Source organism: Prorops nasuta, unplaced genomic scaffold (assembly GCF_024137725.1).
Source record: "Prorops nasuta isolate Cenicafe-Biocafe unplaced genomic scaffold, Cenicafe_Pnas_1.2 PNAS00008, whole genome shotgun sequence".
In the NCBI taxonomy this organism is placed as follows: domain Eukaryota; kingdom Metazoa; phylum Arthropoda; class Insecta; order Hymenoptera; family Bethylidae; genus Prorops; species Prorops nasuta.
Genome location: NW_027116805.1, coordinates 3,242,677 through 3,259,232, shown reverse-complemented (window position 1 = coordinate 3,259,232; position 16,556 = coordinate 3,242,677). Strand labels below are relative to the sequence as shown.

Sequence of the window (16,556 nt, the reverse complement as noted above, 5' to 3'; positions counted from 1 at the left end):
CATATTCTACTTTGTCATATATTTTGTCAAAGTAAAACGTGATTCTATTTTTAAGTATTACGTTTATTGCTCGTTGAATATAAAAAAGGAAGCTAAATATTAGCAGGAAATGTGTTGAATAATATAGTAGAGCGACCTTTGGCTCGCGTTATTGTCGGTTCAAGGGAGAAAACGTGTCTTGGAAAATAACAATAATAATAATAATAATAATGAAAATGCACAGCGTTAGTAGGAAGAGGGGGTGTGTTTACGTAAGAGAAAGAGAAAAAGGGAGAGAGAGAAAGGGAAAAAGGGAGTGGAGAGATGTGTGTGTATTTTCCTAACTATAGTGTATGATTCTGTTCCTTTCGGTCAAAGGTTACACGAAGTATCTTCTGATATATCGTATAGTCGAATCGGCATTGCGCCAGATGTTTTATTGCTTCGTGTCACTTGAAATGCCCCGTGTTTTGTTTGCTCTTTTTACATTTTACTAGTAAAAGTACAGAAGAACTACGTTAATTTGAATCTGGCACTGGAAATAACTTGCACAGCTGTTTTTGTCACAATTTAATGGCAGGCAAATGTAATGAAGCAATGACAGCATAGCCTTGAAAAATCGAGAGAAAAATAGGTATTGGCTTAAATTTGTATTATCTCCAAGGAAGACTAACAAAATTTTATTTAAAAAAATAATAAAAATGTGTATAGTAAAATTTGTCAGGAAACTGTTTAAGATAACTTGCACCTTTCTACATATTTCGGCTTCTATAGTCGAGGGTATAACAACAAAATTATAAAGTTCCATGTTGGTAGTGCAAGGGTAAACTTTGTAGTTTTCGTTAAAAATTTAGACAGGTATATTTCTCTCTCTCTCTCTCTCTCTCTCTCTCTCTCTCGAGTAGCATATTTCTGTTAAGTGCAGACAACGGATACAAACCTAATGTTACTTATGTATACAATTATAATAATATGTCGTCAGATCCGACCTTAAGAGTCAAATGTATAAAAGGTCCATATGCTTTACAAAATAAGTTTCTTACAAATGTCGCCCTATGGTAATAAGCAAGGAATAAATTAAAATAAAAGTGAAACTACCTTCCTACAATTACAATTTAAGAAAGTCCATGATTGGACCGAATAAACCTGTATAAATCTTATCAGTTATGAAAAATAGTGTAAAATTATCGATTAATTAATTGTAATTATGAAATAAGATTTACTAAGTTATTTATATCATTAACTTCTCATTTTAATAGTTTTACTCCAAAAGTAATTAATGCTGATTAATAGAAATGTAGATTTTTTTAATTTCATTAAAAATGTATAGTTCCATTAGTGATAAGTGGTATTTAAAAGAGGAAACAGGTGCAGATTCTAGAATAGGATCAAATTTATCTTCAACCCATTGACAATGTGCAGAACTATGCTAACCCTTCTCTATAGGTTCCGCTAAAAGAACTTTTTTATCATTTTTAGCTAAAGCCAAATTACAACGAACCGCTACAAATATTGTAACTAATTTAAGCTACTTTAATTTAGGAAATAAAGTGCTTCTAAAAATTAGTTCATAAATTAAGCACTATAGCAATGTTCGTTACAATTTTACAGTGTTAATTTACATCTTATTGTGTGTACAACTTATTCACTTTTCTCTTGTATAAATTGGAAGTGAAAAATATAAGCGGGTAAAGGAGAAAGAGAGAGAGAGAGAAAGTTAGTTATTTGATAAATTACTTTAGTGAAAGTAATTTAGTAAAGTTACCAATTGTTTGGTGACGGAAAATGGCTTTTATGTGACGAAAATGTTCAAAAGATCTAAATTAGTTCGTTAGATAGGTTATCGGTCGAATTTTTCAGATTTTCGAATGGTCTAGTTTGATAAAAAAGGAATACGAGGATTCGGTTAGAATCAATGTAAAAAACGAGGCATCATTTCACGCGTGACACAATGCATTCATCTGTCAAACTCTTTCGGCGTGCTGTATATACAGAAAAAAAAGACAAATTACCTGTTATATTAAGATTTTTCAATTTGAAATATAAAATTTAGCGAATTCTGGGTATCGAGTTTACTGAAAAATTTGAGATGGAGAAAGAAGCAAAAATACTAGTACATGGTTTATGCGGTCTGATGCAGTTAATGTGAATTTTCAGTTTTTCGTGTGTGAAAAATAAAGCGAAGGAAGAGTGAGAGAAAGGATTTTGTTGGATTCTAGGAAATAATGGAGGTATTAATTCGACTGCGTCACAATGAGGGTGGCTGCCAAATAGTTTGTGGCAGGAGCTGGTAATAGTTGGAATATAGCGAGTATACGCGTGCATAAGCGTGTCATGGTCGATCGAACGCATCAACACATACGGCACTGTTAAAATGCACCCGTTGTTCGTAATTCTACCAGCTAGACGACCGCTTTTGATGCAGTCGCAATTCCATTTACAACGCAATTGTGCCATTCTCGAATTTCCTGGGTGCTGCAACACCCCTCACCCTCTGCTACCCTCTTTTACACCACTCCTTTTTCCCTTCCTTATAAACTAATCCCCCCCCCCTGCCCTCCCCTTCCATCAACTCTAATCCCTCCACTGTTACCAATTTTCTCCCTTTTTTCGCCATCCTCATGATCATATACAGCTTCTATTTTTGTTCTAACCGCTTTGTTATTCAAGTGACTGTGGAGAACGTTTCACGCGACCATTAATTCCTCTTCTAAATTTTACACATAATATACCAACCATTCTGTTATGCGATAATCACACTTCAATGTTTCTTTTTCATTGGTCAGTCGAATCAATTGACTTCTTATATTCAGATTTTAATTTTCATGTATAATTTGATTAAAATACTTTATTATGTTTATAGAGCTATTGTAATACTTGTTAAAATTTTAAGGTGACTTTTTATTCATTTGAAAGTTTCCTTTCTAACAGCTAATTGTGATAACGTTAAATTTGTTGTTTTGTAAGCCAGATGGTATTTTAAGCGTATACATATATTTGGTCCTTTTGTAATTGTACTAGATTAGCTTTATATTAAATTTTTTTAGCAGATGGACCACTTTGTTCATCATGCCACTTTGCTGTTCTTTCAGAACAATTTGTCTTCATTTTTAATAACTATAGCAAGATCTGTTCGTTTACTTTTAAACTAAATAATTTTTCTTGTGAATACAAGTGTTTGATAGTTGGTACTTTTATTTGACTTAGTTGATGTAAAAAATACTAATTGTGTTTTTTCTCTTAAAATAGCATTCAAATAACTCTGAACACAATTTATTTTTTGCATTTTTTGACCGAAAATAATAAATTGTGGTTTCTTCCTTTGCATTTATTTTTAGTTAATTAATTTATATTAAATGATAAACTTTTGTAATATTTTTCATACAATTCTGGACATATGTTTATAAAGTAAAATAATAAATTGACACTAGTTATCAAACGCAAAAGTTTAAATTGAAATGCTAGCTAATTAAATACAAAAAACTTGTAAACGAATGATGGTTCAGTTTTTAACCACTAGAATATAATCCAAAGTTTCACAAGCAATCTAAAGTTATGCAACTTATTTACAGAAACAAAAATTCTATATTAATTGTTTCTGATTAAGTTATTAGATGAATAATTCAATATTTTTGACCTGTCGAATCACTTAATTTAGCTTGCTTTATTCAAAGTTTTTAAATGAACAGCTGAAATGGTAAAGAGTTTTCAACATTAATCGAATATTGTTATATGAAAAAAGCTTTTACTTTCAGTGATGATTTATTTGCAGAAAACTTCTTATATATAATTCAATGTTCTTATAAAAAACCTGCAAATAGTTATTAATACACTCTTCATTGCCCTTACAAATTATCGTTTAAGTAAAGTAAATACCAAAGTACAGGTACATTAAAGTGTAGACGAATAGAATACAAAGACATGGAGCTACGGTGTAGGCTTGCGACTGGATAGTAGTCAGAGCACGTGATTTGGAGAGTCGACAGGTGTTGTTAGATATTACAGCTTGAGCTTGCACTCCTTTAGACATCGTTCCAGGGTAGAATAGTAAACTAAGAGGGGCACAATGAGAGGAGAACCTTCTTTTCAAAACACGTAAAACGATTATGTATCGTAGTAGTCGAACAGTTAAAATCATAAAAGCATAAATTTAATTCATAAGTATACATATTCCTCATCCGAATATTACTTCTTGATTATTCATTCAGTAACTACAAAAAACAAAAACTCATTTTCTACGTAACATTGCAAAACATTTTTAATAAAGAAAAATATTGTTAATGTTATTAGAAATTAAAATATCAATAAAAGTTTAAAGTTTAATCTTTGAACCAAGTCGATTTGGAGAGTAAAAAATTTATTTGGGGTTCAGCATAGAAATTAGAATTACAGCTTGGCGTTTAACATTCATCTTGAGCTTGCCTCAGATTTGTACAGTGACCACTTTGTGGTTTGGAAAGACAATGGATAGATTCGGAGCTGATAATAGTCAAGTGCACTCAAATAAATTTGGGTCTTACACCTATAGATTCAGCGTTGAATTAAAGATAGGAAAGCAATGATATTAGAGAATCATGAACTACTCACTTTTAGATCTTTTATGCGTCAAGTACGAATATCAAGAAGAGAAATTTACTTGAATATATTAGCATTTAAACAGATTTTTGCATAGATATTTTCGAATAAAATTATGTGTAATTCTTCTAACGTTATACTCTTACATCGGGCTAACTCATCTATCCAAAATCAAATATTGCGTCCACAAATATTTATACTCACAACTGTTATAATTATAAATTACCCTGGCTAAGGATAACAAAATGATAATAAAGATAAATAATTGATTGATACTTCTACTAAAAATTTAACCAGTATTCTAAGCTGTTATAATAATTTATTTGAAAAGTAAGTGTAGAATAATGTAAGCCAGGTCTCGGAAATTTTCGCACTTTTCACGTGTTTACTATAGTCTCTAATAGAGATTTCCTATTACTGACTATAGTAAACAGCTGAAAAGTGGGAAAATTTCCGAGCCCTGATATAAGTAAATGTGTTGGAATATTTTAGGATTACTTCAAAAGTAGTGTAGGAAGAACAGCATGGGAAAAGATGGAAGAATGAAAGGCTGAAAAGTGATAGGAGAATGAGAAAAGGGAAGAAGGGGAGCTATTTGAGCAGGCGTCGTTGTCGTTGCACGACTGGGCTCCGTTGCAAACATGGCAACCATGCTACAAGCACGGAATAACAGTCGGCCCACTTTTCCGAGCGTTTCCCTCGATCGAAGTTAGCTTACGTGGAAATTGCGGTTGAGTTACAAATTTTTACGGATGACCGGTAACTTCGCTACCGTTACTTACTCTCCCTTCTGATTGACTATGTGTATTGTGTCTGAGCTTATGTGTGATTTATATATGAGCTTATGAGCAGATTCACGTGTGGGCTTAATGTATGAGGTTGTACATAAGCTTATTGATGTCTAGGCTTAAGTACATGATATTGTTCCTAAGCTATGTACGATCGTGGGACTGGATTGTTCATGAACTCGTGTGTGTGGGATTGGTAAGATTGTGTGTGTCTACAAATGTATATAGTGAAAATATTCAAGCCGAGCACATGATACACGAGATCAGTTGTAAGTTTGTACTTGATCACACATGATATACTTGTTTATTTGTATGTTGGCACACATAGATCAGAATATTTGTATATGATAACACGTGTAGAGTTCCACGTAAACTCATATATGAGATCATCTATAAATATATGTGCTGGCATATATATATATAGTAGGATATATGATTGTATGTGTATATTGAGTACTTATACAAGTTACGTACAAGCTTGTATACTGTAATCTTGGCTAAGTGAGCTCGCGTGTGCTTGTGTATGTGTGGGTGTAATAGGTGATTCTGCCTCGAAAGCTCGCCATCTGTGATGAGTAAAGACGTGGGAGATAATTAATCCTGAAACCATCCTGTGCTAGCCTGAAATGAGCTAGAAATGAACTAGAAATGATAATTAGTAATTATGATGAATAGCATTGGTCTTTGATTACTGATGCTTTCCTTCTATATGATAAGGCCAATGAAGTCTATGCAGCTGACAGTAGATGGGTATATGATAATAATAAATGTTAGATAGACAAACCTCGTGAATAATATAAATGATCAATAAATTGGATAAAAATAGATAGATTTTTTCCTAGCAGTAGACAGCACTATAATATTCAGAAAAATTATATTAGATAATACTTTTCTCTGGATTGTTCAATTTCTATATTGTTATTTTATTTTAGGAAGAAGTTTAATAATTTTTGTGTTGAATACACTTTTTTTTCACTGATGTTTTTTCTTTATGATTATCTAAGCATTAATCTTAATTGATAGGTGAAACTATAAAAACGAAAATATTATAATAGGTAATAAATAATTGTCAAAATATTGTTTACATTATTTTCTTTTTCGACTAAAATTATTACCAGGGAAAAAAGTTATTAAAGTATTTTACGTTCTTTTCGAATAAATTTAATCAACGGAAAGTTATTAGTTTATAAACTTTTAGCTTTTAATTGTGACAAATTTTATTTGATAAGATTTAATATAAACAAATAATCTTATTGTTAAATAATACTTTTATAAACTTTTAATGAGATAGACATAAATTATTGTAAATTACTTATTAATATCAGTAAAAGCATTAATTACATTTTGGATTCATTTCTGATATTAATTATAGGCACCTCGATTAACTTTTTCGTAAGCATTGATGCATTTTTGCGTCAATCCCTTTTTATTTCCTCCTGGTTAATCAGATTTTTATGAAACCTGTTAGTCCAGGGATTTTGTAGCCACTGTGTACGCGATGAATACAGATTTCAAGTCTAAATCAAAAAATTTTAAATGGCCGATATAATATAGCATTATAATCTTTTTAAATTTAACAAATTTACGGATCTCGTCGTCCTGCCTATAAAAGAGTTAAACAAAATCAGATACAAGGAAAGCAATATGAGAAAATGCTTCTAGCCATTAAAAAAAACAGTTTTTTGTGAATTCAAGTGAAAGTAATAGAAATATCGGTTTGGCTGAATCCTTTTTGCTTCTCCCATTCTGAACGTGGTTTTTCGCCCCAGGTGTGTCTCTTTCAATATTACGAATTGTGAAACAAAGTATAAAAAAAAATGTTATTGTGATATAATATGACTAAATATGAAATAAACGGAAAACTTAAACTAAGTACATGTACCTTTAATTTAATTAATCAGTATAATACACACACACACACACACACACACACAAGTATTTGAAATATATTTTAATTGATGTAATAATAGGTTTAGCTGGATTCATTTTTATATTTGTGTGTGTGTGTATTTTGATCTACATTTTATAATTTTAACAAGTTTATGGTTATATTTAAAAGCAATATTTTAAGCAATTAAACTAATAACAAATTCGCGTTAATCGGTAGAAAAATAACTTAAACATCAATTATATTGGTTTTGACCTTTTAGAAGGAGTGAGACTAGATTTAGCCTGTGGGTAGAACTTTTTGTCTTCGACATTTCCTGTAATAGGCCGCGTTTCGAATGCGCGCCCCGAGTGCTTCCGGCCTACGTTTTTACCCTCTTTTAGAGGCGTCCGACAAACGTGACAGCTATGAAGCCAGTCGCGTCAGCGATAACCTAAAACGCATTGTCCCCAGGAATTCGTTATTTCGAATATTCCAAACATTCACGGAATTTCCATGCTATTTCCTCCTCGGACAGCTGCTTCTAAACTTAAAAAACAAACTGAATTCTTATTTCCCGTATACATTTACTCTTTCCTTAATTCCATCAACGTCACTTATTCCCTCCCCTTCATTTATTAAGCAGAGAATTACAAAGAAAAACTTATTTTTATACACCAAAGTTTAAATTGCGTATATTAAATTAGGGACTAAAACAATATAAACATAATCATAGAATCTCAGTGATATTAGCAGCAACTTTGTAATATATCAAATTTTTTTAAATACAAATTGTGTTTGGAAAGTTATCGCAAAATTTTAATTGAACTGTAAATTGATTATGTGGTAATTACAGGATTTATAATTAATGTATTCTTTTAATAACAGAAATATGCATGTAGACGAATTATTTTTAGAGGAATAATGGACAAGCTCGATAAGTTAAGTAATATCTATCGTAATTAACTCAAGAGGACTGTGATACAAATAATTAATCAACGTACGAACGAACATCATTGGTAGTACCTATGGACAAACTGTGTGCAGACGTGATGGTTCTTCAGAACATCGATGCTTCCTGGTGTGATTGCATGTGCAAGCATGTGAAGCCAGCTGCAAATATTTGCAAGTAATCGGGGACACGCGTAGTAACGGACGTACGTACACAGACACGAAACATAGCGATAGATATACGTACACGTTTAGAATGTGAAATAACGGACGTAACACATGGAAAGGTAGCTCACGTATTACTTGAGAAACGTAGAAATGGAGATGTTTGTAGGAATAAGCAAAGGCAAAAAGTAGAAATCCACACACGTGTGCGGCCACAGTAGCTCTCTAGTAGCAATAGCTATGTTTATACCGACGTCATAGATCTCCTCCTATACTCATATCGCTCGCTTCAGATATTTCACAAATAGATTGTTTCACGCTTGATTTCTCACCTCTCCTAACATTTCTACAATTTTGTTAAACTAAGTTTTCCATTCTTAAACATTTTTTATTTACTATTATACCAGTTTATTATAAGGTTCTTAGAATTTATTAAATTTAAACATTATTACAGTTTATTATAAAAGGAGAAATAATTATAGTAGGTCTTTCTTGTGCGATTTTAAACTTTAATTTGATATTGTGTTTTACCACGTGATAATACGGGTATTTACGAGGAATATAGGGTTTAGGGTGTTGGTAATGTTATAAATCGGTGTATTTGAATAGCTAATTGTACGTAACCGAATAATAGGCAATAGGAGATATCCAAATAGTACTGATTAAAGGGAAAAGATATGGGACACCACGGTGTACCGCGATCTGGATACTTATCACCCAGCAGGAATTAAATGACTATCTTCGTTAATAGCCTACGTACTGAAGAATGGAAATTTAATGCCTTTACACTGCTGAAGATTTACTACGATGAAATAAAATATATTAGTGTTAAGGGACATAGAGAATTTCAGGGTTTCGAGTATCAGATCTTAAACGAATTATCTCCTTAAAATAATTAAAAGGATGGAAGCTAAACCAACGTTATCGGTGTGAAATCTATTAAAAATTTTTTCTACGATAACGAGTGGGATTTTAATCCACCGTTTGTTTAGGTGTTACGGTCTATGAAGGAGGATTTTCAGTTTTACGTCGATAACGCTAACGTGTGGCAGAGTCATTGCAGCTGTTCTCGTTATAGAAACTCATAAAGTTTCGTTTTACGTAAACATAAAATTTTCGGTCATTTAAAAAAATATCTTACTGAATGCTGTCGATATTCTACAGGTGTGAACATATATTTATGCTTCAAAACAGATAATATCCGTAGGTCCACAATCAACCAAAAAGTTGAGATTTTCCAGGAGTTTTCCACATACTTGTTACTTGATACAAGTGTCATCTTAATATCAAATATAGTCGATTCATTTTAATATATGATTTTAGTAATAAATAGATTTTAATAAAGTTAACTATGTTGTTTGTACAAACTTGTCAAAATTTACTTTCAACAAACAAGTGTTCTGACTAAAATCTATATTTGTTATGCATTTTCTAAATCAAAAACTAATATTTTTCGTAAAAAATGTTTCATATTCGCCGGTCATTGAAATCAAGCCCATGGCGATGGTGAAACTTCTCTCTAAAGGTTATCGATCGATTGCAAATTGAAGAAATTTATCTACTTTTAGCTACAAACCTCGATGCTTTCATATCATCACATATTGATATGAATGTAAATTGAAGTTTTTACAAGCTTTATAAAATTTCAAAATGCATGACTCCTTCATAAACATAAGTTAGATTTAAGTTAAAACTAACTTTTTTATATTGCATCTACAAAAAAAACAATCGATAACCCTCGCAAATAAGAGTGTCTAACACTCGTTCCTTTCAGTGTGTGTGATGGAAAAATGCAACGAAAATTGTATGGTTTAAAAAGATTATAGGATGGTGTTATTAGTTTGACCTTGCCGTTTTGATAAAGGACACACGAAAGGCCATCTTGAATTTCTTAAAGGAAACCTGTTAATTTAAACTGCACATCCTTGAAGCTTATCTTGAGAGATTTATGACCTCTAGACCAAAACTCAAGGTCAAATCAATAACACCATCTTATCTATCCTTCGAAAAGCTTTACAATTTTTATTTGAAATGTTTTCTTCTAGCACGCTCTGTTTTCGAAACAAAAGAAAAGGACATATTGTATATCACAGACTCTTTATATATCTGCTCGAAATAACATTAGAATTGATGGCTATGTGTATCAATGAATCTCCCATTGATATAGTATGATTTGTGCTAACTATATTCAGCAGGTGTAAAGCTTGCGGTTCCAATAGTTGCATTCTTGGTTCATCAATTGACTATAGATCTACGTGACTGTGGTAGATTGTAGATAGTTGCCGGTACCTATATGGTTCATTCATCGATATTAGCAACAAAAAATTTCACCGGAATATGTTTTCCTGCTTTACTTAATTTCACACAGAAAATCACACAAGTTGTTATTATTTTAAATTGGCTCTGGTTAGTGTGTCTGATAACAATATAATTATTAAGGAGAATAATTATTTTTAGCTGAAACCAATTATTATAATAATTCAGTAGATAAAATACGTGTAAATTGGCACATATATTAAAATTAAATTACGTCATGTATGGAGTTTGAATTCGTTAGTTAAATGGCAATTCCGATGACAGCTAGGACAGTAATTAAAACTATCGGGATTCGACTGTTCGATTCTACATTATAAGTTCAATTTAGTTATGTCATGAAGAAAACAATCTTAACACTTCAAAGTATTAATCAAATCAATACAAGCATTTCTTACGCGTTTCTATTTTCAGACTATCGTGCTCCAGTTAACGTTCAGATAATTTTCTCTTTTTTACGCACTGACAAAGTTTCTCCACTTGTTACTTTCCACTTCTTAAGAAACCAATTAACGGATAGGAGAAATTGAGCAAGGACTTTTTAGGACAGAATACAAATTTTTTAAGTAGTTTCTGTTAAACAGTCGTAGTTACTATATAATATCAATTCGATTTGCTCGTTTAATATTTTATTAAAAGTACTTGAACAAAAATAGTCAGAAAAATAAGCCAGCGGGTAGAACATATAGAGATATAGGATCGACGTTGAAAATAAAAACTTTTTCTACTTGAAGCTATCATCTAGGTGAAGCAGCTTTTCTCGCTTACGAGTTTTCAATCGTAAAATACGATCCCAGATGGATTTATTTTATTCCTTGTCCAAACGAACCTAAACACATTTTATCTGGTATTTGAGCCTAACATATTCGTTTAAGTAAGAGGTAAAAATTAAAATTATTATTAATATAACAATGTTTACAACGTATGCAAGACAACTTATTCAATACTTCTTTTTAATGTAATTTTAATTTGAGTTTACAAAACAGAGACGAATAAACTTTTAATCTTGTTTTCACCCTTTCGGAATAGGATTTTATCGCTTTAGTCATATTAAGTAATTCATTTTGTTGGTAAGATTAGATAAATAATTTTAAAATAAATTGAATTATTAACTTTGTTTGGATTTGAACGAATAATGAAATTTTAAGGAATATTGTGATTTACGTGTCAATTTTTTGGACTGTGAACACCACAATGAGGAGTCAGTAGTGCGAGGTCAGTAATATGCAGGCTAACTGAGTCATGAAGATAGGCTTATAGTAGTAACAGACCAGATGTGATCGGGTGCATTCAGCTATTGTGTTGCAGCGTCATACAATATCAAGGCATATACTAAATAGTCTAACATAATTAATTTTCCCATCACCTCGTCATACGCGAGCTACCAAATCAGCGATAAAGATTTCATATTTAAGACATTGAATCAATTAAGTTTCCTAAACAAATTTATTATCAATTTACATTAAATCGTGTCTTTAAAAATATCATCTACTGAAAACCAATATCAACTCTTAATGAATTATATAGTCTTTGAGACTGTTGTTGAAATCAAAGGAAAAATATATTGAGGATAAAATTCGAGGATTGAAATTGTGAAATTGCGCGAATAGGGTGGGTCGTGTATACGAGCTTCATAGTAGTAGTAATGGAATAGATCCAATCAGACATATTCAGTTATCACACCACAGCGTCATAGCAGTGGATAACGATCCAACAACAGGCGATTCTGTGTGGCATGCTATTAATTTAAATATTAAACAAAAAAAAACTAACATCATGAAAATGTTATGCTATGTCGCAACTACTCGGCTTCGTGCCTGAACAAACATTGATTTCTCGTAGTAAAGTTTTCATGGTTAATTTACTTGTCGAATAATAAGGCACAAACAAAGCAAGCTAACCTGTTCTTGCACGTGTCCATATTCGGCTCACAATTATGAGGTCATTTTATTATATACATATAATTAAGAGAATCCAATTAGTAATCGTGTTCTCTATCTCTTTCTACTTTATGATTTTTGTGTAGTTAAAATCGAAGTAATATACAAAAATAAAAACTATTCCAGAGGTACGTTCAAGAAAAAATTAAAGCATTCAACAATCGACTAAAAAATAATACAAACTTATTTGATGGAATTATTTCATTATTATTATAATTTCTAGAATTTTGGGCAAAACTGTAAGCCATCGTTGAAGGGCTGAGAAATAAAATGATAAAATAAGTAAAGGATACAATAAAAAAATGTTGCTATACTTTCACAAAGATTAGGTAAAAAAAATAGGCTAATGAATTTTAAAATTATAACAGAGAAGCAGAGGCAGTTCAGTATTCAAAGGACGAAAATACAGAGGCTCGCAGAATTTTGAGAGTTTTATAAGTATAAACCTTTTTTCTCTCGAGAGGAGAAAGAAGGGTAAAAGGTGGGAGGGTGGGGGGTTGAAATGTGTAGAATGGCGGGTCGGTTTTTGGCGAGGAGAATCGGTCGACGACCAAAAGTGACGTAGCCTTCGCGTCGATCGTAGATCATCGCGCGGAGGATGAACTCGGATCGGTCCTCCCTGCCTCCCGCACGTGCACTGAGGTATGGCAGCGGTCGCCGGCATCTATGGCCTTTCCGAGGAACGACACATCAGGCATGCTGTCGTCGAGCACCGACAGCAACACCATACGTGAGTTCCTACCTTACAATTTTTCCAATTCCCACCATTAACCACTCTACACACGCACATCCCTCTTCTCACCTATTTTTCTAATTACTATACCAATTATTTCGCATTTACTCCCTCTATGTTCTCATACGTTGTACGATAATTACTAAATATTTTCTTTATTAATTAGAAGACCTATAAATAAATCATCATCGAAAGAAAATAAATGTTAAAACTGTTTATTCATTTTTTCCTATTACTGCCTCGTCATTTGCTTTATAAGAAATCATCCCTGCTTATAATTATAGGATATTATTAAATTTTAAAACTTTTGCAAAATATATAATGCTATAATTACTAATTTATAAGATTGTCGTTTTTAGATTTTGTATGCATATTAACATTCACCCAATTCGTGTGATGTATTTTAATTCATTTTTATTTATCGATAATCTATTCTCATATACACAATTTTGTAATTATGATGGTAAAAAAGGTTGTTTTCTAAAGATTAGAAAAATCATAAATATAAGTTTCAGTAATTTACCTGCGGTCATAAATCTTAGAACACAGTTCTTCGCATCTGTGTCAGCTATAATTATCTGTTCACACCAAAACAATTTACGGTCCTAAAAACCACAGCTACAATATATAAGAATAAAGTTTACAGAATGAAAGTACATTTTGGAAAATGCTTTTTCGCTGTTGACGTTTGCATCGAGTTTTTCTGTCATGAGTACCAAACATAAATTGATGTTTGGAAAACTGATATACATACATTTCTCCTCTATTTGAACTTCAGCTCATATCTAACTTAAACTACGAAGTAAAGGTAGCAGTGCACAAAAATTGTTTAGTTCAAGTTATTTTTTCTAAAATTATTTACTACTAGAATTGATTAGATAAATAATAATTTTTTGTTTGCATCAGATTTATTCAAAACAAGTTTATTGCATAGATAATTAAGTAAATATATAGTGAAATGAAAAATACACAGAAAAATATTTAATTAATTAATTTAAATGACATTATGTTGGCTGCAAGGTTATTTAGCGCTGGTTCCTTCCTTCTTACGGATGGACTCACATTGAACATGTCTCGGCCAATAGAAGACGTAAACGTGTTCGTCATTGGTTCAATTAGTGTTTCATCAGGACACACAGGACCCCATATGAGTAAGCCACTGCAAATAATCTGGATCTACCCTATAGCAAAGAGAAGGAAATGCCAGTGTTTGATCAACATTGATTAGGAATCTGGAAAACGATAATGGAGTAATATTTAACTTGCCGCGAGTTAGACCCCTAATGAAGTTTAAAAGCTTTTGCTAGTTTTCACTACTCAACTCTTCAGTGAAAATAGTTAAGCGATTTAAACCAATGACGTGCTTTTATTTATTGTCTAGCATTAAATTGAAAATTCGCCCTTTATCTTGAAGATTCTTCTTGCTCCCATCTATATTCAATAAAATGCTGTATCGCATCTTTTGATTCATAACAATCGTATGTTTATTTCTTTGATTGAAATATATTATATAGATATAAAAATTCTATTGTTTTTATGTATAAAAATTTCTCAGAAAAATTACCCTTAAAATTATAAGATATTTCGTTTATTTATTAACTCGTTTAAATATTATCTAATATAACATTTACTCTCAGCCAATTCTCCAGCATTTTATCTCAATCCCAACAATTTCCCTCGATTTAAGAAAAGAAAAACTTTGATGTATACCTAGAATCCGTATCGAAGATTCCTTATTTACTTTTCCATATACCAGCAATTACGTTTTCGCATTTTCTGGTGATTTTCTTACATCAATTTCTCCAGGGATACTCCACTGACACATTTTCATTGGAAGTATAAATATTACAGGGTAGCTCTATTGATGTCTAATTCTCGTTACGTTTACGTCCCTTGCATCAGTGATCTGACCTAGAATAAACGAAAATACATCAAACTCTTTGGATCGATACTTCACATGAAAGATTTCGATTTCCATCCTCCAATTCTCTTTAAGAATATGACAGGTTTTGAAATAAATATTTCTTGCCGTTTAGAAATATTCTCCTTTACGACTGATTTTCTATGGAATCCAATTAGTGTAATAGAGAAGAATAAAAACTCGTAAAAATTACTACACTAGTAGAATATAATTTTAAAGATAAAAGTACTTCTAATAGCTTTAAAACTTGCAAGAAAATTACAACGTTGCTTGAGATTACTAACGAGAATAAAAAAAATCATAGTTGGAAGAAATGTTATAACATTACTCGTATAGTCATTCACTGCGTTAATGACCCTACTACTTCTCATCTTGAGCGAGACCTACGCTTATCATTCGACTTACCACTCCGTCGTACATAATTTTAAGAACATCCACCTTAGAAAAATCGGACGGAACTTGCATTATTGAATATTTTTGTACCAACAACCATTAAACTTACCAGGGTATAATTTACTCACATCCACTGTCCCATACTGAACAATAGACTCCGTGACGTGTCCTTGTTAGAAAAGTGGAACTTGTGAAAGTTTCGATGTTATCGACTCTTCAAAAGAATTGTCTCCCAGGCCTGGGGAGAGCTATGAGGTGTTATAGTTGTAACGTTTCGCGTTAATGATGACGTCTCAGATGATCACGATTGGTTGTTAAAGGGTACATACGTGTACCACGAGTTAAAAGAGGATAGGGGTGATAATCTGGAGTTTATTGGGAAGTGTAAGGGATACGAGCAAGCAGCTGGTCTTTAAACGAAGAGGGTTAGGGTGACTCTTGGGCATTTCTCGAGTGAGCTGGCAATTACGTTCTTGCATAGTTTCTCCCACACTCCCATCTCACTCTATCCCCCCTACAGCTCTACTGGAATTCCGTTTGGTTGTCGTTTAAGGCCCCAAGCATCGCGTAGCTTGAGAAGTAAACGACTTTTCGAGTACAGGCGAGAATGGGTCGAGGGTTGTACGCGTATATATGTGTATATATATACATAAGTGTGGGTGTTATGTCCAAAGAGAGTTGCTGTACAAGAATGCCACGAAAGATGGTAGCAGGATATTCCACGGTCGCAGGTTAATTGATTTCCAATATTGGCTTGACTGGCCTTCGAATACACGCGAGGTATAAGCACGTATAGGCCATGGTCCGCTTCCTCACAATGAACTATCGGCCCAATGCACGGTACCGGACGGTAAACCATAATAGGTAGCTATTCCCCAATGTCGCCAATCGCCCACTGAATTAGGCCTGTGAATGCCGACATGTGTGACCG

At 32.4% G+C, this 16,556-nt stretch overlaps 1 protein-coding gene across 12 annotated transcripts in view; it reads left to right on the top strand.

The window, feature by feature from the left end:
* shaker (Potassium voltage-gated channel protein Shaker) overlaps positions 1-16,556 on the top strand; it is a 143,516-nt gene that overhangs the window by 80,040 nt on the left and 46,920 nt on the right. The window contains exon 1 of one of the 12 annotated variants that reach the window (XM_066730931.1): positions 13,118-13,308. The exons of the other annotated variants lie outside the window; for them this stretch is intronic. Within the exon in view, the coding sequence (XP_066587028.1) occupies positions 13,223-13,308 (86 nt within the window). The 5' untranslated portion in view covers positions 13,118-13,222. Of the gene's footprint in view, positions 1-13,117; positions 13,309-16,556 lie in introns of those variants that run through there. 12 annotated transcript variants of the gene reach the window in all.